This window comes from Ovis canadensis, chromosome 19 (genome assembly GCF_042477335.2).
Source record: "Ovis canadensis isolate MfBH-ARS-UI-01 breed Bighorn chromosome 19, ARS-UI_OviCan_v2, whole genome shotgun sequence".
In the NCBI taxonomy this organism is placed as follows: domain Eukaryota; kingdom Metazoa; phylum Chordata; class Mammalia; order Artiodactyla; family Bovidae; genus Ovis; species Ovis canadensis.
The window spans coordinates 67,283,415-67,310,469 of NC_091263.1; the positions used below are offsets into that span (position 1 = coordinate 67,283,415).

The 27,055-nt window shown below is 44.2% G+C and overlaps 1 protein-coding gene across 1 annotated transcript; it reads left to right on the plus strand.

Moving 5' to 3' along the window:
• The first annotated feature begins 15,970 nt into the window (after positions 1-15,970).
• On the plus strand, positions 15,971-20,103 carry LOC138424367 (serine protease 44-like). Its single transcript, XM_069561126.1, has 5 exons — positions 15,971-16,052; positions 16,645-16,801; positions 17,480-17,745; positions 18,517-18,668; positions 19,240-20,103. Exons 1-5 carry the CDS (start codon positions 15,971-15,973, stop codon positions 19,474-19,476), a joined length of 894 nt encoding a protein of 297 aa, XP_069417227.1. The 3' UTR covers positions 19,477-20,103.
• The last annotated feature ends 6,952 nt before the right edge of the window (positions 20,104-27,055 follow it).

Genomic DNA, 27,055 nt, shown 5'->3' on the forward strand with positions numbered 1-27,055 from the left:
ACTAAATTATTTTTATTCCTACTTTGCTATGTGCCATTTCTTCCTTCTCTCAGTTCAGTTCAGTTCAGTCACTCAGTCGTGTCCAACTCTTTGCGACCCCATGAATTGCAGCACACCAGGCCTCCCTGTCCATCACCAGCTCCTGGAGTCCACCCAAACCCATGTCCATTGAGTCGATGATGCCATCCAGCCATCTCATCCCCTGTCGTCCCCTTCTCCTCCTGCCCTCAATCCCTCCCAGCATCAGGGTCTTTTCCAATGAATCAGCTCTTTGCATCAGGTGGCCAAAGTATTGGAGTTTCAGCTTCAACATCAGTCCTTCCAATGAACATCCAGGACTGATCTCCTTTAGGATGGACTGGTTGGATCTCCTTGCAGTCCAAGGGACTCTCAAGAGTCTTCTCCAACACCACAGTTCAAAAGCATCAATTCTGCGCTCCTTCTCTAGTCACGTTTTAAAAATTGATAAGGTTAGAAGTTTATGTTGATGAGTGACTATTATCTCAATGCGTTTCTCTGTTATTATTTTCTTTATTGAGGTATAATTTATATATTGTAAAATGCACATATTGCAGTGTACTGTTTTATGAGTTTTAACAAATATATACCCATGTTAACATCACCAGAATCATGCTGGAGAACATTTCCATTAATCCAGGATGTTGCTTTATATTCCTTTCTATCATCCCCTCGCAGAGATAACCTTTGTTCTGTTCACTGTCACATTAGAGTTGCAGATTATTGTATCTCACATTAATGGAATCATACAGTCTGTTCTTTCGGGTCTGTCTTCCACATACTGTTTCTGTCTTCTTTTCTTCCAGTTTTACTGACATATAGCACTGTATAAGTTTGAGGTGTACAGCATAGTGATTTGACTTACATATATAATGAAATGATTACCATATTAAGTTTAGCCAGCAGCCATCATCTCATAAACACAAAATTAAAGAAATAGAAATACACTTTTCCTTGTGAGAACTCTTATGATTTGTTCTCTTTGCAGCTTTCATATGTAACATTCAATATTGTTAATTATACTAATCATGTTGCACATGGCATCCCTAGAATTTATTTATCTTATAACTGGAGGTTTGTACCTTTTGACTGCCTTCATTGAATTCCACATACTGTTTTTGAGATTAATCCATGTTGTCATGTGTATCATCAGTTGCTTCCTTTCTATTGCTAAATAGTTATCCATTACATGAGTTTTCACAGTTCATTAATTCTCTTGTTGATGGACATTTGGGATGTTTCTAGTTAGGGGCTATTATGAACAAAGGTACTGATAAACACTCAGGTACAAGACTTTTCGTGCCTATATGCTTTTGCTTCTTTTGGGAATAAACACAGGAATGGAATTACTCATTCATAGAATAGGTGTATGGTTAACTTTATTAGAAAATTCCAGAGTTTTCCAAATTATTTGTAAAGAGGCTGAAGTTGAACAGTTCTGTGAAGACCTACAAGACCTTCTAGAACTAACACCAAAAAAAGAGATGTCCTTTTCATCATAGGGGACTGGAATGCCAAAGTAGGAAGTTAAGAGATACCTGGAGTAATAGGCAACTTTGGCTTTGGAGTACAAAATGAAGCAGGGCAAAGGCTAACAGAGTTTTGTGAAGAGAATGCACTGGTCATAGCAAACACCCTCCTCCAACAACACAATAGATGACTCTACACATGGACATCATCAGATGGTCAATAGCGAAATCAGATTCATTCTATTCTTTGTAGCCAAAGATGGAGAAGCTCTCTACAGTCAGCAAGAACAAGACTGGGAGCTGACTGTGGCTCAGATCATGAACTCCTTATTACCAAATTCAGACTTGAATTGAAGAAAGTAGGGAAAACCACTGGACCATTCAGGTATGGCCTAAATAAAATCCTTTACGATTGTACTGTGAAAGTGACAAATATATTTAAGGGACTAGATCTGATAGAGTGCCTGAAGACCTATGGATGGAGGTTCATAACATTGTACAGGAGACCGTGATCAAGACCATCCGCAAGAAAAAGAAATGCAAAAAGGCAAAATGGTTGTCTGAGGAGGGCTTACAAATAGCTGAGAAGAAGAGTAATGAAAGGCAAAGGAGAAAAGGAAAGATATACCCATTTAAGTGCAGAGTTCCAAAGAACAGCAAGGAGAGATAAGAAAGCCTTCCTCAGTGATCAGTGCAAAGAAATAGAGGAAAATGATAGAATGAGAAAGACTAGAGATCTCTTCAGGAAAATTAGAGATACCATGGGAACATTTCATGCAAAGATGGGCACAATAAAGGACTGAAACGGTATGAACCTAACAGAAGCAGAAGATATTCAGAAGAGGTGGCAAGAATACACAGAAGAACTGTACAAAAAAGGTCTTCATGGCCCAGATAACCACAATGGTGTGATCACTCACCTAGAGGAGGATATCCTGGAGTGTGAGGTCAAGGGGGCCTTAGGAAGCATCACTATTAACAAAGCTAGTGGAGGTGATGGAATACAAGTTGAGCTATTTCAAATCCTAAAAGATGATGCTGTAAAAGTGCTGCACTCAATATGCCAGCAAGTTTGGAAAACTCAGCAGTGGCCACGGGACTGGAAAAGGTCAGTTTTCATTCCAATTCCAAAGAAAGGCAATGCCAAAGAATGCTCAAACTACCACACAACTGTATTCATTTCACACACTAGCAAAGTAATGCTGAAAATTCTCCAAGCTAGTCTTCAACAGTACATGAACTGAGAAATTCCAGATGTTCTGGCTAGATTTAGAAAAGGCAGAGGAACCAGAAACCAAATTGCCAACATCCATTGGAACATAGGAAAAGCAAGAGAATTCCAGAAAAACGTCTGCTTCATTGATTATGCCAAAGCCTTTGACTGTGTGGATCACGACAAACTGGAAAATTCTTAGAAAGATGAGAATACCAGACCACCTTACCTGTCTCCTGAGAATTCTATATGCAGGCCAAGAAGTAACAGAACTGAATATGGAACTATGGACTGGTTCCAGATTGGGAAAAGAGTATGTCAAGGCTATATATTGTCATTCTGCTTACTTAACTTATATGGAGAGTACATCATGTGAAATGCCAGGTTGGATGAAGCACAAGCTGGAATCAAGATTGCCAGGAGAAATATCAATAACCTCAGATACTCAGATGACACCACCCTTATGGCAGAAAGTGAAGAAGAACTAAACAGCCTCTTGATGAAAGTGAAAGAGGAGAGTGAAAAAGCTGGCTTAAAACTCAACGTTCAAAAAACCAAGCTCACAGAATTTGATCCCATCACTTCATGGCAAATAGATGGGAAAACAGTGGAAACAGTGATAGACTTTATTTTCTTGGGCTCCAAAATCACTGCAGATGGTGACTGTGGCCACGAAATTAAAAGACGCTTGCTCCTTGGAAGAAAAGCTATGACCAACCTAGACAGCATATTAAAAAGCAGAGACATTTCTTTGCTGACAAAGGTCTGTCTAGTCAAAGCTATGGTTTTTCCAGTAGTCATGTATGGATGTGAGAGTTGGCTCATAAAGAAAGCTGAGCACCAAAAAACTGATGCTTTTGAACTATGATGTTGGAGAAGACTCTTGAGAGTCCCTTGGACTACAAGGAGATGAAAGCAATCAATCCTAAAGGAAATCAGTCCTGAATATTCATTCGAAGGACTGATGCTAAAGCTGGAACTCCAGTAATTTAGCCACCTGATGCAAAGAACTGACTCACTTGAAAAGATCCTGATGCTGGAAAGATCCTGAAGGCAGGAGGAGAAGGACGGCAGAGGATGAGATGGTTGGATGGCATCACCAACTCAATGGATATGAGTTTGAGCAAACTCCGGGAGTTGATGATGCACAGGGAGGCCTGGCGTACTGCAGTCCATGGGGTCGCAAAGAGTCAGACACAACTGAGCAACTGAACTGAACCGACGCTCCTACTAGTAGTAAATGGTGCTTCCTCTTGGTCCATATCCTCCCGCCTCAGGACTTGGTGAAGATTGCCAGTTCTAACAGGTAGGAAGTGGTCTCTTACTGAGGTTTTAATTTGCATTTCCCTGTAACTAATGATATTGAGCGTGTTTTCCTGTACTATTGATCATATGTATATCTTCTTTTGTGAATCAACTTTCTAATTCTTTTGTGCATTTTAAATCAAGAGGCTTATCTTTTTATTGTTGATTCCTAAGTCTGTGGCTTGCTTTTTTTCACTTTTTAACTTGTGGTTGCAAAGATTGTTCTTCTATTTTTTCTCCCTAAGCTTTATAACTTCAAATTTTACATTGAAGTCTGAGGTTTATTAGATTTTGGGATGCAGTGTGAGATAGGGAACAAGGTTTTATTTTCTCTAATGTTTATCCAATACCAGTACCATTTGTTGAAAATACATTTATTTTCACATTGATTTGCATTGATACTTTATCAAAAATTAATTGACAGTATATATGTGCATCTATTTTGGGACTCTGTTCAATTCCTTATCTGTTTGTATATTCTTATGCTAACTTCACAGTGTCCTAGTTACTACAGCTTTGTAGTTAGTCTTGAAATTTGGTAGTGTGATATTTCCAAATTTGAAAAATTTCAAGCCTGAGGTTTTGTTGTGGAAATTGGAAAGTTGATTCTAAAATATATGTGGAAAAGCAAAGGGCCTAGAATAGCCAAAATAAAGAACTACTGGATGTCAAGACTTAATATATAGGCGTAGCAATCAAGAGAATGTGGTATTGGCATAAGGGCAGACATATAGATCAAGGGAATATAATAGAGAGTTAAGAAACAGATCCACATTTATATGGCCAGTTGATTTTAACAAAGGTGTGAAGATAACTCACCTGGAGATAGGATAGTTTTATTTTTACAAATGATGCTGGAACAATGGGACATTCCTATACAAAATAAATGAAAAATAAAGCACCTCAATCCTTACCTTGAATTATATAGAAAAATTAACTCAAACTGGATTATAGAACTAAATGTAAGAAACTTGGAAGAAGAATCTCTGTGACCCTTGAGTAGGCAAAGAGTCTTTATATAGGACAAGAAAAGCATGAACCGTTTCGGAAAAAAAAAAAAGATGGGATTTCATCAAAATGAAAATCTCCTGTTCTTTCAAAGACACTGTTAAGAAAATGAAAATAAAAGCCACAGACTAGAATAAAGAAGCAACAATGTGTAGTCAAAGACTTGAGAATGTTCATAGCATCTTTATTCATAATAGCTCAAATCCGGAAACAACTCAAATGTCTGTCAACAGATAAATGATAGTCACTAAAATACTACTTGGCAATAAAAGAGAATAAACGGCTGTTATATACAGGAACATGAATGAAATTCAAAAACATTTTGTTGAGTGAATGAAGTCAGACCTGAAAGAGTGCAGTATTCTGATTCCACTTATGTGAAGACCAAACAAGCAAAACAGGTGGCCTGCAGTTGCCCGTGATGGATTTGAAGAGGGCACACAGACACTCTCTGGGGTTTTGACATGTTCTATATCTCTTTTTAAGATTATTTATTTACTTAATATTTTTTGGCTGCACTGGGTCTTCATTGCTGCAAGCAGGCTTTCTTTAGTTGTGGTGAGGGCTTCCCTGGTGGCTCAGAGGTTAAAGCATCTGCCTGCAATGTAGGAGACCTGGCTTTGATCCCTGGGTTGGGAAGATCCCCTGGAGAAGGAAATGGCAACCCACTCCAGTACTCTTGCCTGGAAAATCCCGTGGACAAGAGAAGCCTGGTAGACTACAGTCCATGGGATCGCAAAGAGTCGGACACGACTGAGCGACTTCACTCACTTCTGTTGTTGTAGAGCTTGGGCTCTAGGCACGCTGGCTTCATTAGTTGCGGCTCAGGGGCTCTAGATCACAGGCTTAGTAGTTGTGGCGCATGGGCTTAGTTGCCCTGTGGTATGTGGAATCTTCCCAGACCAGGGATCAAACCCGTGTCCCCATTGGCAGGCAGATTCTTAACCGCTGGACCATCAGGGAACTCCAAGATGTTCTATATCTTGATTGAGATGGTGATTACAGGGTCCCATATTTTCATTAAAACATTAAATCATGCATTTAAGATCTGTGTATTTTACTTTATGAAACTTTTGCCTCAGCTTTTAACAAAAACAGGCCTATGTGGCATTCTAATTAGCCCCAATATCCATTCTCTTCTGCTTTCGTAACAGTAGATGTCTTATGCAATGACCTGATGCCTTAGGTAATTCTCATAAGGTGCCTGAAAATTTTTAACAAGTTGCTCTTTTGGGGGAAAAAGTCCTGATCTGTAACATTTGCACATTTCTGTGATAGAAATACTTCCATCCAGGCTGATTTCAAGCTATTCAGTTCAGTTCAGTTCAGTTGCTCAGTCGTGTCCAACTCTTTGTGACCCCCATGAATCGCAGCATGCCAGGCCTCCCTGTCCATCACCAACTCCTGGAATTTACCCAAACTCATGTCCATCAAGTCGGTGATGCCATCCAGCCATCTCATCCTCTGTCGTCCCCTTCTCCTCCTGCCCCCAATCTCTCCCAGCATCAGGGTCTTTTCCAGTGAGTCAACTCTTCGCATGAGGTGGCCAAAGTATTGGCGTTTCAGCTTCAACATCAGTCCTTCCAATGAACACCTAGGACTGATCTCCTTTAGGATGGACTGGTTGGATCTCCTTGCAGTCCAAGGGACTCTCAAGAGTCTTCTCCAACACTACAGTTCAAAAGCATCAATTCTTTGGCACTCAGCTTTCTTCACAGTCCAACTCTCACATCCATACATGACCACTGGAAAAACCATAGCCTTGCCTAGATGGACCTTTGTTGACAAAATAATGTCTCTGCTTTTTTAATATGCTATCTAGGTTGGTCATAACTTTCCTTCCAAGGAGTAAGCGTCTTTTAATTTCATGGCTGCAATCACCATCTGCAGTGATTTTGGAGCCCCCCAAAATAAAATCTGACACTGTTTTCACTGTTTCCCCATCTATTTCCCATGAAGTGATGGGACCAGATGCCATGATCTGAATACTGAGCTTTAGGCCAACTTTTTCACTGTCCTCTTTCACTTTCATCAAGAGGCTTTTTAGTTCCTCTTCACTTTCTGCCACAAGGGTGGTGTCATCTGCATATTTGAGGTTATTGATATTTCTCCCAGCAATCTTGATTCCAGCTTGTGCTTCTTCCAGCCCAGCGTTTCTCCTGATGTACTCTGCATATAAGTTAAATAACATGACATTATTGAGTCTGGAGTTGTGCAGAGATGTGCACCATTATACGTAATTTCTACCATACAGCTACAGCAGGCATAACCTCAAAAGCACAGGTAAATACAGTAAAATAATGAAAAAGTGATGGATTTTGATTATTTATTACCTTTGTTTTTAATGTAATTTCTTTAACTGTAGGCTTTATACTTTAATTTTTAATAACAATAGTAATTTTAAACAAATAGCTCACAAAATTGCTGCAAATTAACAACTGGCTCTCATGAACTGGTACAAGACAGCTCCAGCACCCACTGGATCATTACTCTAGAAGCAAGTTCTGAGACAGGGATTCATGTCCAAACATTTAAGAGGGTTATTTTCAGGGGAAATCTGTATGAGTGTGAAGGAAACAGGATAGGAAAGGGGAAGAAGTTAGTAAGAAAGTGATGATAGCTGAAGTCTATGCTTAGCATAATTCTGGGATCTGTGTTATACTAGAGAATTCTTCCAGTCTTAAGGCACAGGAGCTGGGCTTTTGTGCCCTAGTACCACTAAATCATTGGGCACATTGGAAACCAGGATGACTGGAAGGATCAAAAGTAGGAATGCAACTCCTGTCACCTCCTGTAATGAGACTCCATGTTCCCAAAGGTAAACCTCCTGAGAATGATGCAGGTGTGAGTTCTTAGTAGCTGTAACCAGAGCAGTTTGGGGATGAGTACACCAAACAGGTAAAATGGATCCTGAGTGATCTGTGTGGTCACCCACTTAAAAATTACCTTTGTCAGCTTCCCTTGAAGCTTAGGGGGACCATGTCTCTAATTTATGTTTCATTAGATGTAAATAGAAGTAACGTGTGCTGTTGGGGGGATGTGCCTTTCAAAGGGACATGGGCAGACTTTCTTGGCTCTTTCCCCTCCCCAAAGTGGAAGATGAGAAAGATGAAGGTGCCATCTTGGATGCAGAGGTATATGCCCATTTTAAGGGTGGCAGAAACTGACCTGGGTTGCCTAGAGTTGGACTGGTATGAGAGAAGTAAACTTTGTTTATTAAGCCACTGTATCTTCGGATATCTCTGTTACCACATTTCAGCCTGTACCTTAACAGATAAAGTGAGCAAAGAAGAAAAAACAGATATCTAAAATCATGACTGTGTAAACAATTTATAATTTTTAGTTAGTTTTCTTTTTAAAGCAAGGCAGGACTAACCAAAACAGAATGAGAGAATGTTCATGAAGAGCAAAGAGAACATGTTCATTACAGAAAAAATATAATTGTTTGTACATGACCTGGTTGTCAATATAGAAACCCACCAAAATCTACAAACTGTCCAAACTGATAAAGTAACTTGATAGCATTATTAAATAAAAGAATAACATAAAATTGCATTTCTGAAAGATGTCCGCGACTTAATGGAAACATTTATGAAATTTTACTGAAAGATGTGAAGGAAGATCTAAATAGGAGAGATATCCCCAAGTTCATGAACAGGAAAGGGTAATACCATGAAGATGGCAGTTCTCCCCAAGATGGTCTTTAGATTTAATGCAATTAAAATAGAATGTTCAACAGTTTAAATAATTGTCAAACTTATTTTAAAACTTGTATGGCGTACCAAGAGTGGCCAAAACCCTAATGAAGAAGTTGAGGTAGGAGAATGCATTCTCTCATCTGTTGATGCGCCAAAGCTCTGGTGGTCAAGAAACCATAGTACTGGCACAGAGATAGGTGAATTGAATGATGGAAAGCCTAGAGAGGTCAGAAACAGACTCAGTATCTATGAACACGTATATACATAAAAGAGGTGACATTGTTGGTGAATGGGGGCATAGTAGGCCTTTCAATACATAGTGTTAGGAGACATGGTTAAGTAGAAAAAAATGAAACTGAATTCCTGTCTCATGCTATGTATTTAATCAATACATGGATCAAAGACTAAACATGAAAAACAAAAGTTTAAAACTTTCAGAAGAAAATATAGGACAGTACCTTTAAAACTCCGGGTGTGGAAGGCTTTTAAAAATAAGACCCCAAAAGCATAAATGATAAAGAAAAAGATGGTTACTTCTGATTGCATTATAGTTAAGTAACTTTTGTTCATCAAAATGTGTAATCAAGTGAAAAGACAAATCATGATTATGAATGATAATTGAAATACACATTACTAACAAAGCATTCAGTTCAGTCACTCAGTTGTATCTGACTAAGACCCCATGGACTGCAGCATGCCAGACTTTCCTTCCATCACCGTCTCCTGGAGCTTGCTCAAACTCATGTCCATCGAGTTGGTGATGCCATCCAGCCACCTCATCCTCTATTGTCCTTTTCTCCCTCTGCCTTCAATCTTTCCCAGCATCAGGGTTTTTTTCCATTGAGTCAGTTCTTCACATCAGGTGGCTGAAGTATTGGAGCTTCATCTTCAGCATCAGTCCTTCCAATGAATATTCAGCACTTATTTCCTTTAGGATGGACTGGTTGGATCTCCTTGCAGTGCAAGGGACTCTCAAGAGTCTTCTCCAACACCAACACTCCAACAAAGGATTAGGATAAAAAAACTAAACAGAAAGTACTTTAAAATCAGCTCAAATATAAAACCGAATAGATGTTGTGAGCAAACATTTTATAGAAAGAAGGCACAGATGACAAGTAAGGATATGGAATACACTGAACTTCAGAAGTTTATCTTTCACTTCTAATGGATCTTTTCAAACTATGCATAATTTTGTAAATCATTGAAAAATATTGGTTCACTTTGTTATATAAACTTCCCAAATGTTGACACATTTCATTACATACTATCAAAAAATCACACTCACCCATATTACCACTGTTGTCAGAAAAGTATTTAATTATTGGAAAGGTGTTGAAATCATGATAGCAAACATAAATTTTCCGAAACTTTTCCCTTCTAAGCTCAAATCTTATCATTGGCAACAAATACTGTCATTTGTTTTCTTAAAAGTTGCAGATTCTTTTAAAAAACTTTATTCTTTATTTATATGAGCATATGTCTGCCAAATATGCAAGTCTAAATGACCACAATTTATTAGTCACTCTTTCAAGTAAAACTGATGTCCCATGATAAAAACTGATAATTCAGCTTAACAGATGTGCAGTTTGCTTGAGTGAACATCCTACTTTTTTATATAGCAGAAGTGCTTTGTGCATAATCATTTCATTACCCCAAATCTTACATAAATGTGGACCAAAAGGTCACTACTTAATAAAATTAATCATTTTTACTTCCCCATCAAGGACATTTGAAAAGTTGATTGATTTCAGAAGTGGGATGTCACTCTTAACATTATGTTGCAATATGTAAAACTCTTATCTTGCTGAGGACTCATTCTGTGTGTCTTTCTCTCCCTGCCTAGCTTTGGAGAAGCAAGCTGCCGTGAGTCCCACAGCAACAGAAAACAAATTCAGGCAACAACTGATTGAGCCTGGATGGAAACTCTTCTGCAGTTGAGTCTCCTGATGGATGAGAACCTGGCCCTGGCTGACAACTTGATTGCAGCCTTACAGAAGACCCAGGTAAACTGTGCCTGGACTCCTGGTCCACAGGAACTGGAAGATAGTAAACGTGTAGCAAATGTGTCTTAAGCCACTGAATTTGTATTTGTTACAGAACAGAGAAAACGAATACAAAGGTCATTCCAATATTTGATCTAACTTCTGTATAATGAAGTTTATGATTGTTCCAGTGATCGTTTCATCATGGACCTACTTGGCACCTTCCTGATCAAAAAGCAGGCCCCTGTATGTCAGGTGATGTTACTCAGGATTCCATGATGGTAAGTTACACGTTTCATGGGTCCACTGATAGTGGTGTCAGCAAAGGCATTATCAACAGGCAATGCTAGCTGTATAAAGAATATATACATGTGTATACGTAACTACTCAATGAGGTTCTAGTGCCACAGCTGTCTCTTTTCAGCTGGCACTAAGATTTTGAGCCCATCTGTGAGCCAGGCCCAGGTTTTTTCTTCTTTCATCAATTGGTCATAGGATACTGCCTATCAGGCTATGAGTGTGAACTGACGGAGAAGCTTCAGTTCAATACAGATAAGTGCCATGATGGGGGATGGTGGTGTCTACACCTTTTCTTTGCACAGCTTACTTGTGATTTCAGGACCTGCCATGATCTAATCCCAAATATATGGCTTCCAGTGACTGATGAATTGCTTTTTCCAACTGAGTTTATGACTTCAGTTCAGTTCAGTCCAGTTCAGTTGCTCAGTCATGTCCGACTCTTTGTGACCTCATGAATCGCAGCACGCTAGGCCTCCCTGTCCATCACCATCTCCTGGAGTTCACTTAGACTCACGTCCATCGAGTCTGTGATGCCATCCAGCCATCTCATCCTGGGTCGTCCCCTTCTCTTCCTGCCCCCATCCCTCCCAGCATCAGAGGGTCAATGAGTCAACTCTTCGCATGAGGTGGCCAAAGTACTGGAGCTTCAGCTTTAGCATCATTCCTTCCAAAGAAATCCCACGGTTGATCTCCTTCAGAATGGACTGGTTGGATCTCCTTGCAGTCCAAGGGACTCTCAAGAGTCTTCTCCAACACCACAGTTCAAATGCATCAATTCTTTGGCTCTCAGCCTTCTTCACAGTCCAACTCTCACATCCATACATGACCACTGGAAAAACCATAGCCTTGACTAGACGGACCTTAGTCAGCAAAGTAATGTTTCTGCTTTTGAATATACTATCTAGGTTGGTCATAACTTTTCTTCCAAGGAGTACGTGTCTTTTAATTTCATGGCTGCAGTCACCATCTGCAGTGATTTTGGAGCCCCCCAAAATAAAGTCTGACACTGTTTCTACTGTTTCCCCATCTATTTCCCATGAAGTGATGATCTTCGTTTTCTGAATGTTGAGCTTTAAGCCAACTTTTTCACTCTCCTCTTTCACTTTCAGCAAGAGGCTTTTTAGCTCCTCTTCACTTTCTGCCATAAGGGTGGTGTCTTCTGCATATCTGAGGTTATTGATATTTCTCCCAGCAATCTTGATTCCAGCTTGTGTTTCTTCCAGTCCAGTGTTTCTCATGATGTACTCTGCATATAAGTTAAATAAGCAAGGTGACAATATACAGCCTTGACGTACTCCTTTTCCTATTTGGAACCAGTCTGTTGTTCCATGTCCAGTTCTAACTGTTGCTTCTTGGCCTGCATACAGATTTCTCAAGAGGCAGGTTAGGTGGTCTGGATTCCCATCTCTTTCAGAATTTTCCATAGTTTATTGTGATCCACACAGTCAAAGGCTTTGGCATAGTCAATAAAGCAGAAATAGATGTTTTTCTGGAACTCTCTTGCTTTTTCCATGATCCAGCGGATGTTGGCAATTTGATGTCTGGTTCCTCTGCCTTTTCTAAAACCAGCTTGAACATCAGGGAGTTCATGGTTCAAGTATTGCTGAAGTCTGGCTTGGAGAATTTTGAGCATTACTTTACTAGCATGTGAGATGAGTGCAATTGTGTGGTAGTTTGAGCATTCTTTGGCATTGCCTTTCTTTGGGATTGGAATGAAAACTGACCTTTTCCAGTCCTGTGGCCACTGCTGAGTTTTCCAAAGTTGCTGGCATATTGAGTGCAGCACTTTCACAGCATCATCTTTCAGGATTTGAAACAGCTCAACTGGAGTTCCATCACCTCCACTAGCTTTGTTCATAGTGATGCTTTCCAAGGCCCACTTGACTTCACATTCCAGGATGTCTGGCTCTAGATTAGTGATCACGTCATCATGATTATCTGGGTCGTGAAGATTTTTTTGTACAGTTCTTCCGTGTATTCTTGCCACCTCTTCTTAATATCTTCTGCTTCTGTTAGGTCCAGACCATTTCTGTCCTTTATTGAGCCCATCTTTGCATGAAATGTTCCCTTGGTATCTCTAATTTTCTTGAAGAGATCTCTAGTCTTTCCCATTCTGTTGTTTTCCTCTATTTCTTTGCATTGATCGCTGAGGAAGGCTTTCTTATCTCTTCTTGCTATTCTTTGGAACTCTGCATTCAGATGCTTATATCTTTCTTTTTCTCCTTTGCTTTTCGCCTCTCTTCTTTTCACAGCTATTTGTAAGCCCTCCCCAGACAGCCATTTTGCTTTTTTGCATTTCTTTTCCATGGGGATGGTCTTGATCCCTGTCTCCTGTACAATGTCACGAACCTCATTCCATAGTTCATCAGGCACTCTATCTATCAGATCTAGACCCTTAAATCTATTTCTCACTTCCACTGTATAATCATAAGAGATTTGATTTAGGTCATACCTGAATGGTCTAGCGGTTTTCCCTACTTTCTTCAATTTAAGTCTGAATGTGGCAATAAGGAGTTCATGATCTGAGCCACAGTCAGCTCCCGGTCTTGTTTTTGTTGACTGTATAAAGCTTCTCCATCTTTGGCTGCAAAGAATATAATCAATCTGATTTCGGTGTTGACCATCTGGTGATGGCCATGTGTAGAGTCTTCTCTTGTGTTTTTGGAAGAGGGTGTTTGCTATGACCAGTGCATTTTCTTGGCAAAACTCTATTCGTCTTTGCCCTGCTTCATTCCACATTCCAAGGCCAAATTTGCCTGTTACTCCAGGTGACTTAGTTTGGCTAAATATTCACCTTATAATAGGAGGCACTGGTCTCTTAGTCACATAATGTCCTGTGGTCTGGCATTTAGTTTCTTTTTCGGATTCAGTAGTGTGCCAGAAGTTGCTTTTCAGAGAATATAGTTTCTTTGCAGCAGAGAGTGTGGTCTTGCTTTGGAACTGTAGGGCTCTATACTGTGACTCTCTAATTACGACATAGCAAAGACTTCTTACAAGCATTTTAATTCACCACAGCAAACTCTAGCACCATAGGATTTTCCAGGTCATACCGACCAATACTTTGGCCACTTGATGTGAAGAACTGACTCACTGGAAAAGATCCTGATGTTGGGCAAAATTGAAGGCAGGAGGAGAAGGGGATGACAGAGGATGAGATGGTTGGATGGCATCACCAACTCAATGGACATGAGTTTGAGCAAACTCTGGGAGTTGGTGATGGACAGGGAAGCCTTGCATCCATGGGGTCGCAAAGAGTCGGACATGACTGAGCGACTGAACTGATAGACCAAGTGGGGCTTCCAAGGTGGTGCTGGTAGTAAAGAACTCTCTTGCCAATGCAGGAGACGTAAGAGACGTGGGTTTGATCCCTGGGTTGGGAAGATTCCCTGAAGGAGGGAGGGCATGGCAATGCACTCCATTATTCTTGCCCGGAGAATCCCATGGACAGAGGAGCCTGGCGGGCTGCAGTCCATCAGCTCGCAAAAAGGGTCGGACATGACCGAAGCGACTGAGCCCAGCACAGCCCGACGTGGCGGCTTCTATCACAGTCTGACTTTGCCTCTCTCTTCTTTCAAAAATCTATTGAGTTCTCTTCCTAGTGACTTTTAAAAATTAGTTTATTTCTTTTTTTCGGCTATCTGTGCAGTCTCCGTTGCCGTGAGGGCTTTTCTCTAGCTGTGGCAAGCAGGAGCGACTCCCTAGTCCCAGTGCATAGGTTTTTCATTGCAGCGGCTTCTCTGATCTCAGAGCACGGGCTCTACGACTCGCAGACTTTAGTACTTGTGGCGTGTGGGCTCAGTAGCTGCAGCTTCCAGGCTCCAGAGCACAGAATCAGTAGTTGAGACGCACATCTTGGTTACTCACGTCATGCGAGGTCTTCCCAGATCAGGGATCAATCCCATGTCTCCTGCATTGGCAGGCAGACTCTTTACCACTGAGTCACTGAGGAAGCCCCTGATTTTGTCTCTTGACAGGAGGAACTGCAAAGCACTGTGGCTACTTTATGTATGCAATCTAGGTTAATCTTCTTTTCCCAAGAGTTGTAAATTTTATCACATTTTCTTTGCCATGTAAGGTAATATAGTTACAAATTCTAGTGATTAGAATGGGAATTTCTCTGGGAAGCCATTATTCTGTCTATTACAAGGTTGTTTCCAGATGTTGGCTACCATGAATTTAGCCACTATAAACATTTGTCAAAGTATCTGTGTGTTTGTGCCTGTATGAGTGTGTACATAAATCTTTATTTCACTGGGATAAATGCCCAGGAGTGCAATTACTGAGTCATATGGTAATTGCACATTCTGTTTTATAAGAAACTGCCAATCTGTTTCCCAAAGTGGCTATAATATTTTACATTCCTACCATGGTGTATGAGTGGTCCAGCATATCTGCATCTGTGTCAGTATTTGGTGTTGTCACAATTTTCAAGGTTTAGCCAGTCTATTAGATGCGTAGTGATAGCTCACTGTGATTTTAATTTGCATTTTACCAATGGTTCTTTAAATGTGGATGTCGGTTTTTAAAAAGATATCAGTATCATGCCTAACTCAGTGTTGCTAACGTTCAGTGCAGCGTTTAAATTGAGGAATTTAAATTTTTACTGCCAACAAGAAGGGGAGGGAAATGCCAGGAAAGGCCTAATCCAGGCCTACAGGGAGTGATGGACGCATCTCTGTGCGGCAGTGGTATGGCTGTCACTCTCTATGGCCAGGGACCTTGGCCAGGGGATGGCAGGCATCTGGGAGCCCCTCACTAATGAGTCGGCTCAGAGCCAGGGAAGAGAAAGGACTCGCCTAAGTCACAACTCTGTGGCGCTGCCTGGCCCAGGCCCCGCCCCACTGATGACCCCACAGGTGGGGGCGGGGCGGGACTGGTTTCCCCCCACGGAGCCCTGTTTCCCCATCATCAGGAAGGCAGGCGTGCAGCTGCCGCCAGGGGGCGCCGCAGAGCCTGGAGGCGACTACCGGAGGTGCCATGGCGTCTCCTGGTGTGCTCCAGAGCGGCAGCGGCTCCCTGGGCCTCCTGGTCTGGCTCCTGGCCCTTCAACCTTGGCTCAGTGAGGCCGTGGTGGGCGGGGATGGGGAGCAGGGCAGGGCAGCTCTGCCCTCACCCTCTCCACCTACCTTGGGGGGTGGTCGCGAGGACCCAGGAGCACGCCGTTGGAAGCTGCCTCCTCCAGGAGCCCCGGGAACTTCCGGGGCCCCTGAATCCCGCATGACTTCGGTAGCCCCTAATTTGGTGGCATTTACCTTAAAGGACTCTGATTCATACAAGGCTATGACACCCTCACAGGCACCAGGAGAGACTCCAAAACCCCTCTTTCCTTCAGGTGATGTTTCCTGGCCAAGCCCTGTGGCAGAGAAAATAGCCCGGTGTGAGGGGCAGGTGCCCCTGCCCTTGGGGAGGAGACTCTCAGGGGGCACAAGTTTTCCCTGGGCCATCTGAGCAGACCCAACTCTGCCCCTGAGATCTGAGAGGACATGGCCATTCTCTGAGGAGTCTTAGGGGAATACAGACCTGGCCTGGGGCTCGGAGGGGACATGGCGTTGTTCTGAGGGTTCTGAGACTTTTGAGGCTCATCAGGCTCTAGAGGCAGTGGTGTCAGTGGCTTTTACTTTCAGTCCTCTCCCTTCACTGACCTGCTCTAGCATGTGGCCGTCGGACTTCGAGGATAGTTGGTGGAAGGCCGGCGGCAGAGAAGAAGTGGCCGTGGCAGGTCAGCCTGCAGGTCAATCAAAGACACATATGCGGAGGCTCCCTCATTGCCAGTCGGTGGGTGTTGACCGCAGCCCATTGCATATTTGGGTGAGTTTTGGGGGCTCTGGGCTTTTGGCTTCAGGTCAGGCCTGGAGCCAGTCCTAACCCCTTCCTGAGCTTCCTCTTCCTCATCTGAAACCAAGGGTCACAGTCCCAACTATAGCTCTTCAGGCTATAGTCAGAGGTAGGTAATGTTAGGCCCTTGATAGGCTGGAAAGTCAAAACCCCAAATCAGGTTCAAAGCTACTTTTTTTTTTTTTTTTTAAGCCTGTGCGGATTAGCCTTCAAGTCAAGTGGCAAGAAATGGGGAGAGATGCCAGTTGGGAAACAATATATGTGCAAAGACTTGCAAAAGGAAATATTTAAGGGGAATGGACTGTAGCTGATCAATTGGCTTTACTTTCAGGGGTTTCAAACTTTAATGAGCATGGGTATACCCACAGAACTTGTTAAAACAATAACTGTGTGTCTCCAACCCCAGAGTTTCTGATTCAGTAGGTCAGGAGTGGGACCTGAGAATTTGTGTTTCTACCAAGCCCTCATATGACGTCAGTGCTGCTCATCTGGGGACCAAACTTTGAGAACTGCTAGATCAGGGGGTCTGGGAAGGGATGTGGTCTGGAGGGAGGGAGGTGACTGATGAGCAGCTTTGGAGATAGGACGAGGATAACACCTAGCCTAGAAGATGTGGAAGGGGAGTGTAGAGCTTCCAGGATCTCTCTGCAGCCATGTGGAATACACAGTGAAGATGGGAGACACACAGTTGCAGCATACCTCCACAAGGGCAGTCACGGTCCCAGTCAAAGACATCGTTATCCACCAATATTTTAATCCTGTCGGACTAATCGAAAATGACATTGCCCTTGCTCTGCTCGCCTTCCCTGTGAATTTCTCCGCGAGCATCCAACCCGTGTGCCTCCCTGAAAAGGCTTTCATGGTCCAAGCTGGTACAGAGTGCTGGGTGACTGGATGGGGAAAAGTAAATGAAGAAGGTGAGACTGTGAAGCAAGATGGCAGCAAACTTGGGCTAGGGAAGGGGCTGCCCGGTGCCCAGGTGTGGGCCTCCAAACTAAAGGGAGAGACAGGGAGGCAATTTTCTAGCAAGTAGGTAAGAAAGGAGGGTGGAGAAGATGCTGGTGGGAGTGATTTGATGGTGTTACAAATTTTTGTTAGTATGTCAGGACCTGGGGTCTTGAGAGACAAGCACAGTGGGTTCTCTCCAGGGTGGATTATTAAACTCAGGGGATGTTGATCTGTCTGCTAATCTGAGCTGTCCCAACTGGAAGTACTGGTCTTGGTGAACAGGGAGCTTCCTGTGACTTAAGAGGCCATTGGATGCTTCTGGAAGAAACTGTAGAGACTTCTATCCCTAGGGAGAGGGTGGATTTGGTACTTTCGGGGTACTATGTGTCTTGAGAGTCTGATCCTGCTCTAAACTAAAAATACTTTACTGATGGACAGGACACCTGTTGCTATTACTAATGATGCTCAGAGTGACAGATATTTAGTTTTGATTTCTCAGGTTGCCTCTATTAGTTCTTCTCTACCTGTCTTGGTTTTGAGTCTTACCACTCCTCTGGCCATATCAGCTCTGGGCCTCATGTCCTGTAGTGTCAAACGGGAACAATATCCACTGCCCCTAAGAGGGTGTCTGTATGTGAACTCATTGTTTAGAGATCCAGAGTGGGTACCGGGAGCACCTGTCTTGTCCCACTAGGCAGATCTAAACTACTCCTACATTCTCTCTACAGACGAATCAAAAGATGCTACAGTAGAGCTTCAGGAGGCTGAGCTAAACATTCTTCGCTATGAGACTTGTAATGAGGTGCTCAGCGAAAAGTTGGAAAGTCATTTTGATGTGGTCAAGGAGGGGGCTGTCTGTGCTACCAGCTCCAGAGGAAAGGATGCCTGCCAGGTGAGTTCATGGGCCCTTCGCTGCCTTTGCATTTTGGCTGTCCTCCCAGGTGTTCCTCATCCACAGGCAGTAGGGCCTACATGGTCTGGCAGTGCCTCTGCCACCTGTCTTCAAGTTGAGGGTTTACGGGGACAAGCCGCCAAGGCCCTGCTGGGCTGGTCTGACCTGATGCTTCAGGAGAGAGGACTTCATGCTGCCTAGAGTGAGACAGGGGAGGAGGGGAGAGTCAGGCATGAAATACCAGTAATACAAGTCATGTGTTATAGCCTCTTCTAAGTGACAGGCAATGTAAACAGGTAAGGATTTTATTCATTATTAATGTCTCAGGGTACATACATTTTTTTTTGAGAATATTCAGGTTTTGGTATAGACTTTATTGATGCCATACACAACTTGGGTAAATGTTATCAATTCTCAGATCTCATACACATGGAAACCTAGGGCTGCTGGAGCCCTCGTGGTGCCTGGAGAGCCCCATGCACGCCATCTTCCCAGTGCCTTGCAGGGCTACAAGGCTGTCATGATGTTGTCCCTCTTCCATCACTGTGTTTGTCTCTTTCTCTTTATCTAGGGAGATTCTGGGGGTCCCCTGGTCTGTGAATTTAATAATTCATGGGTCCAAGTGGGGATTGTGAGCTGGGGCATTGGCTGTGGTCGCAGAGGGTATCCAGGAGTTTATACAGAAGTGAGTTTCTACAAGGATTGGATCATTGCTAGAGTGAGTAAGGCCTCTCATACAGACTCAATGGGCTACTTCAGCCTGACTCTCTGTCTGGTGCTGCCTTGGAGCATCCTGCTGACCCCATGATCACCCTGGTCACGTTTCTTCCAGTTTCTGAGTCTTGGACTAGCACTACCTCTGACCTCTGACTCCTACTTAATGCCCTATCCTCAGTTTCATTCAAATCCACTGACCACGTGGAGGTCCACATGACTGAGAAATGGAAGCAAGAAACCTTGAAAGTTTCCCAGCCTGCTGCTCCAGGAACCTACCGCATCTACACCTAACCTGGGTTGTGCTCTGCCTGCTGAGAAGGAGTCGCTGAAACAATGCCAGCTGGATGGACAGTGACCTGTGGTGATGCTTCAGGAGGCTTTGCCCACATCTTGGAGACCGTCTTCACCTCATCCCTGGCAGCAGCATTATCTGACACTTTATCATATCAGGGCACGTGGTGATTGTTGGGAGACGGCGAGGCCTCACCATGTCCACATGTGACTCAGCTATCTGGGTTGGCCAAAGGTCCCCTGCTTCCCGACGTGGATCCATCTGTGAGGGTCCAGCCTCTGCCACACAAGCCTTCCTGGGGCAGCTCAGTCTTGGAACCCCCTTCCCAGTGCTCCAGTGGCCACATCCAGGCTCACTCCAAGTTGTGTTGAGACATGAAGGAGCACAGAGATTTCTGATGTCAACTCAATAAATGCTTAGAGAGTCTCTCGTGTTGTGAAGCTCTGCTCTGCTGAAGGTTGTGGGGCTGCATATGACATGCTGTAGAGAAGAGTTTCCCATTGAGCTGAGGGACCTTTCGTGGTGTCCATTACTGTTTAGAAAGTGGGAGATGAGGAGCCTGTCCCTGGATGGAAGTCTGCTGGTGTCTTAGGCAGTGGGTCCAGGGCTTCTTTTAGGCATTAGTGCTCCTCTTGTAGGCGTCAGCATGCTCCAAGCGGGGCTGTTGGAAGTGAGTTTGCATGGGAGCCTGAAGGCAGGAGGGCGGAGATGCGGGCGTGACGGGCTCACACAGCCTTGCGCCTCTCGTGCCGCCTCGTAAGGGACATGCCTGGAGGAGACCCAAAGAGCTGAGTTCTCAGGGGTTAGGATAGAGGGTCTGGCTCTGTGTGTGTGTGTGGCTTCTCAGTCAGCAGGCCTAGGGTCCCATGGTCACCTGGACTGGCTGCTGATCTTTTCCCAGGCTCTGTGTCCTGTCCACCCATCCTTCCTTGGTCTGTGTTCAAGCTTCCAGATATAAGTGGACCTCAGAGGAACCATGGGCTTCCCAGGTGGCTCATTGCTAAAGAATCCGCCTGCCAGTGCAGGAGCCGCAGGTTAGATGTTGGGTTGGGAAGATTCCCCTGGAGTAGGAAATGGCAACCCACTCCAGTATTCTTGCCTGGGAAATCCCCTGGACAGAGGAGCCTGGCAGCTACAGTCCATGGGGTCGCAAAGAGTCCGACATGATTGAGCACACACAGTTACATTCTAGTACTGTTATTTACAGAAATGAAAGTCGCGTGGACTCGGAGGCCTGAGTCTGGCTGTTCCCTGCCATTCTCACCTGCAGCCCTCTTTCAGAACACGCTCCCCTGCTCTGTCCAGTGATGTTCTGCTGCTGAGAATGTCAGTACGGCTCCTCGTTTCCTGTTCTCTGCCTCCACATTGGAGAAGGCAATAGCACCCCACTCCAGTACTCTTGCCTGGAAAATCCCATGGACAGAGGAGCCTGGTGGGCTGCAGTCCATGGGGTCGCTAAGAGTTGGACACGACTGAGCAACTTCACTTTCATTTTTCACTTTCATGCATTGGAGAAGGAAATGGCAACCCACTCCAGTGTTCTTGCCTGGAGAATCCCAGGGAAGGGGGAGCCTGGTGGGCTGCCGTCTATGGGGTCGCACAGAGTCGGACACGACTGAAGCGACTTAGCAGCAGCAGCAGCCTCCACATTGGCTGAGACTCAATATGAGCACTGAGTCCTCCCCAGAGTGTCTCCTGTGGACGACCCTGGGACATGAAATGTGCTTCTCCTGGGCTCCCCTGACTGGTGGCCCTGGGCAGGCTCCCTACTCTGCTTTCCTCTCGGTGGCATTTTGTGCCCAAGCTTAAGAGGCTCTGTGTCTTCCCGCTTCCAGCTCCAGGTTTCAGATAGAGCAGTATCAGGAACTGTTTGGTGAGTGAGTAAGTGAAGGGAAAGTGAATACTGACATCTCCTCTGTCACCTTAGACCTTTCTCTCAGGGCCTCTCAGCTCATTGCTCTGCCCTCCTTTTCCTTCCCAGGTTGTCTTGTCAAAGAGGGGAAATCCCACACGGGAAGCCGATGTTCCAGCCCCTGCTGGAGGAGAAGTCCCAAGCCCTGGGAAGGCTACAACCTCAGTTCGGGTGCAATTTGTTTGCTGATAGTAGAATGTTCTTCCTGTGGTGGGCAAGGGATTTCAGTTCGAGTAACTCAGATGTTGAGCATCAGCCTCTAGGTCCTAGAAACATCAGGCATGGCCTCTCAGAAGCGAGAGCGGCAACCTCCAGTGTAATGGCAGCCACGTTTGCCCTTTCTGGCAAATACACACGGACTTTCTGTTGTGATTAGGAACTAGGCCCTGAGCAGAAATAAGATGTGGGGCTCAGGTGGGAGGGAAGAGGTGGTCATTAGGATGACCCTTAGGTCAGGGCTTGGTGGTGGATGGAACCACCCTCTGAAAGAGCTAGGTAACAGGGAAAGGAGGAGATTGACAGGTAGGAAGTTGAGTTCTAGTAAAAATATTGGGCTTGAAAAGACAAGGACACAAAACCCATAGAAAATGCTGCAGGCTTCCAGTCATAAGGATTAGTGAGGCATACTGATGTGAGTTTCTAATGCCCAAATTGTGGTTTGAAATAATAATTTTCTACCCACAGAAACCAGGGCTTCTTGGAGAAATGGCTTGAGTAATATCCAGGAGTGGGCCAGGAAATGTGTGGATTCACCCTGAAATAGCCTGTCACACCAGATGGTGAGCAAGGTCTCCAAATGACAAGGATCCTAGGATCATGTCCAAAGGACTCAGGAGCTCAGTAGTGAAGGGTGGCATTTCTGCTAAGTCACACGTGTCCTCCAGCATCTGTGAATCCGGTCATAGCTCCCTCACTGGCGAGCGCCGCACTCAGTTCACTCAAGACGACACCCTTTTGCAGCAGGTAGCCCGTGTTAAATGTCTGTCTGTCAAGCAGGAATGTGAAGGCCCAGCCTCTTTGCCTCCTTTCAGGACAACTTGGAAGGGCTTCCTGAAGATCAGCTGAGACCTCAGTTACAACCCCATGACTGCTAAGCTTCTCCTATTGCCCAGTTCTGCCTCACCTGCCCCCTTCCAGGTGTGAATCCTCCCCAGAGCACTCCTCAACAAACCCTGGCATACAGATCTGTCTCAAAGTGTGTTTCCAGGGGACTAATCTAGGACCCTTGGCCAGGCCAAGGTAGGACAACCTGACTTTCAGTAAGTGCCCCAGTTACCTATTGCTGTGTGACAAAGCACCCTAAGCCCTCATGGTAAAATCATCAGGTTTTGTGGTGATATGTTCTATGAAGCAGCTCTGAGCACTGAATTAGGCAACTCTGAAGAGTTGCTTCTCAGGCAAATGCAGGATTAGACTCCTGGGAACCTCTGATCACAGCATTTTCACTGAGTGATAAATATGTGACCTTATTTTATGTGTCTTTTTGCTTAAAAGCACTTTATTTAATACAGTCTGTTGATTCAGTGCCATTGAACTTGTGGCCAACAGCAGTGTAGTTGATACGTGTGTGGAGGTGTCCTAACGCATCTGTTTTCTCTGCAATGCACATCCCAGGCTGGAGCGCTCAGGAGTGCTAGACAGCACTGCAACAGTGTGGGCAGGGCCTTTTAAAACAGTGAAACCACCAGCCAATAGCACAGAAATGCAAAAATATGGCACTGAGTAGTCTAGGATTAGGACATCCCTTTACCATATGAGAGCTGAAACAAGAAACCCCAACACCACCTTTGGTGACATCAACTAAGAACATCACTTCTACTGTATCTGCTATAAAATATCCCGTCATTTTCATTTTTTTCCTCTTATATTTTTGTTTTGAGAAATTTTCTGATATTGTACTTTGATCTTCTTGTTTCTTTGTTTGATGTTCATTGAGCTTTTTAGATCCCTGGAGTTATGGGACTTGATGGTCGTGGGTCTGGGTGAACTCCGGGAGATGGTGATGGACAGAGAGGCCTGGCGTGCTGCGATTCATGGTGTCGCCAAGAGTCAGACACGACTGAGTGACTGAACTGAACTGAACTGAACTGGAGTTACAGCTTTTATCATATCTGGAGAGGATTTGCTATTTTTTCTTACAGTATTTTTGTCTCTTGAAACACTTTGGAAGTTCCGTGACCCATATGTCTGTCCCCAGCTCACAGTGCTCTGTTTCTTTATGCTTTCTTACTGGTGTTTCATTTGTGATTTTTTTTAAATTGTCATGCCTTTGAGTTCATTAGTGGCTTCTAGCTGTTTATTATGGTGCTAAGCCCATCACAGGGTATGTTTGTCATCTCTCACACGCGGGGTCTCATATCTAGAGCCTGATTGGAGTCCTTTTAATCTTTAGCATGTCTACCTAAGGTTTGAGTGTGTCTGTAGGACTCAGTCAGACTGGCTTCTTCACTATTCTTGCCTGTGCATTTCACGTTTGTGTCAGTTCCGGGTTGGTTGTGATTGATTAACTGTTGCCTTGATGGGCTGTATTTTCTCGTTCTTTGAGTGGTGAGTATTAGGTGATTAGATACCAGACATTGTGACCTCTACCTGGTGTCTCATATTTTCATATTTCCCCAAAGTATTCCTGGGCTTTATTTTGGGGTGCAGTTAAATTCCTTTGAAACTCTCCCCACTGTCTGCCTGCAGTCCTGCCTCAGGCAGTCAGCAGAGGGTAGTAGGCTTACTCACTCAATCAGCAGTCTGTCCTTTGTGGCCTGATGTCCAGTGTCTTGAAAAGTGTTGTCTCATATTTTTGTCATTTTTTGGCTTTTTGAGGCAGGAAGGGCAATGCCTATTGGTCTCTCTTGGGCATAGGAGAATTCACAGAGGCATTTAGTAGTATTCTTTAAGGATTAAACATATGCTTAAGTTGCTTCCCTTTTTTCATTTTGTAATATGTTTTTTCTCTTGTTTTCTAAAACGTTGTCTCTTATTAAGCTTTTCAAAGAACAGAGTTCAGATTGTGTCAATCCTTTCTTTAATTTTCCTCTATTTTATTTTTTTTTCCTGTTCCTGTTTTCATTATTTCCTCCTTTCTCCCAGACTTTCTCATTGAGCTTACTCTATGGTTTTTCCCCCATTTTTAGTTGAGTTAGCTCATTTGTTATCCGTTGTCTTTGTTTTCTGATATAGTCATGGGTATAAATTCCTTTCTGGGACTACTATGGCTGTATCACATGCAATTTCATAGGTAATGCTTTCCTTGGTATTGATCCCCAAAATGTCAAATTTCCCCCATGATTTCCTAATTTTACTACACTTGATCTTAGCCAAAAGGCCGAGAAGCGATGATTTCCTAATTAAAAAAAAATAATTTCCTAATTTTTAAAAGAGGATCATTATCTAGAGTTTTGGCTTTCTTTCAGGAAGATTTTTTTTTTTAAGTTGATTTTTATGTTATTGATGCTCATGAACAGAATCAACACATTGGTTCCTTGAGATTATTGATTTTCTTGAGGGCCTTGATTCTGAAAGTTCTCTATGTGTTCAATAAGAGTGAGTGTTCTTTGTTGGTAGTTGTAAAATTCATCATAGTGCAGTTAGGTCTAGGTGATGAGTTGTGAGAGTCAAATAGTCTATATATTTGCTTAATTTTGCCTATGTAAGTTGTCAGCTTCCCAAGAGTAGTATATAAGAAGCCCCAGTTCCCATAAGTTGGTCTCATTTGCTTTACCTTTTAAAGGCTTGTTGTTGCACCCCCTTCTTCATGTCTTGTTCTTACTGTAATTCCTGTTGTCCCTTATACAACCTTTGCCTGAAATGCTTCATCTAATAACCAAATTGTTACTCCTAGCTTTTTTTTTTTTTGCACCAGTGTGAGCTGGCATTTCCCTTTCTATTCCTTTATTTTCCATGTGTCTGTATCTCTTTGTATAAATTGGTCTCTTCAGAGAGTCTATTTCTGGACCTTGCGTTTTCCTCCAATATGAAAGTCCTTTTGTTGTTTGATATGGTTTCCTCATTCACATGTATTGCAGATGCTGCTATATGCAGACTCAAAACTGCTGTTTTCCCCTGTATTTTCTGTTTACCATACTTTCTTCTTCTTTTTAAAAAAATCTTTAAATCATTCATTGGGCAGATTGCTTTTCTTTTCTTTTTTTTTTTTGAGAATAAGAACTAAATCTCAGATTATGTTTATTGTATTAGTCAGGATACAGTCTGATAATTAGAGATGTGAGGTGAAATATTAATGAAAGCCTAGTTTGAATTATTTTCTTTCTTTTTTAAAGGGCTCCTGTGGTTATATCACGCTAAGGGATAGAATCCAGACTATCTCTAAGGCGAAGGACTTAGTTATATGTTCAGGGGTCTTAAGAACACGAGTTAGAATAGGTCTTTGTTGAATAAGCCGGAGGGGAAGATCTTGGAGGAGCCTCTTTGGGATTTGTCCCCAGCCTGGCCGTGTGATCCTGCCAACAGGAGGGCACGCGCAGAGCCTCCGCGAGGGGGCGCTGCAGAGCGCAGAGGCGAGCAGAAGGGCCCATGGCGGCCCCAGGTGGTCCCCGCTGTGGCGGCGGCTCCCTGGGCCTCCTGGTCTGGCTCCTTGTCTTTCAGCCTCTTCTCAGTGAGACCCGGGCGGGCAGGAATGAGAGGAGACTGGTCTTGGGTTCCTCGTCTGGGGGTGGGGGTGGGTCATGGGACTTGGCGAGTGGGTCGTGGGGGATGGGAGGTGGGGTTCGAGGGTGAGCAGGCTGCTATGCCGGGAGCCCAGTGGTGTGTAGGGTGCATTCTGGTCAGCTCCTCTTCCCATTTTCTTTCATCTTCCCCAGGTGAGGGTGACGGACCCAAGGAGGCTTCTGCAATGAGCCCCACATTGCAGGGGGCCCCCTCAACTTCAGGATACCCGACAACCGTGACTGTTTCAGCACACACTGGATCTCCTGCGCCTTCCACAACTGCAGTGGGAGAGACTTTGAAACGTGCACAGACTCCAGCTTTTGAACCGCTGCCTCCTCAAGGTACCGCATCTGTGCAGGACGGCATAGGCCTGCCTGGAATCCCCTGAGGCATCCTGCCTGGCTGACGGGGTGCTGAAGGGTCAGGCTGTCCTGGCGGAATTGAGAGCAAACCTGGCTCTGCCCAGAAGCGCGGTGGGCGTGGTGTCGCGTTAGAGGAGGCGCTGGTAGTAGTGGGGGTGGGGGAGGCGGGCGTGGTGGGCGTGGTGGGGTTATTAGGAGGGAGGCAGCGGCGTCACCTCCAGTCCTTTGTACCGAGCCCAGGAACATGTGGCCATCGGATTATGCAGATAGGTGGTAGAGTGCCATCCCCAGAGAGGAAGTGGCCCTGGCAGGTGAGCGTGCAGGTCAACAGTGTCCACAGATGCGGAGGCTCCCTCATTGCACCACGTTGGGTACTGACGGCAGCTCACTGTGTAAGAGGGTAAGTTTTGGGGCGGTGGACTTGGGCTGTAGGTCAGGCTGC

Excerpts from the sequence above, each read along its gene's own strand:
- LOC138424367 (XM_069561126.1), top strand. The coding sequence starts at position 15,971 with ATGGCGTCTCCTGGTGTGCTCCAGAGCGGCAGCGGCTCCCTGGGCCTC. Across the intron at positions 16,053-16,644 it reads GGCCCTTCAACCTTGGCTCA|CATGTGGCCGTCGGACTTCG; the intron begins GTGAGGCCGTGG and ends GACCTGCTCTAG. Across the intron at positions 18,669-19,239 it reads GAGGAAAGGATGCCTGCCAG|GGAGATTCTGGGGGTCCCCT; the intron begins GTGAGTTCATGG and ends CTCTTTATCTAG.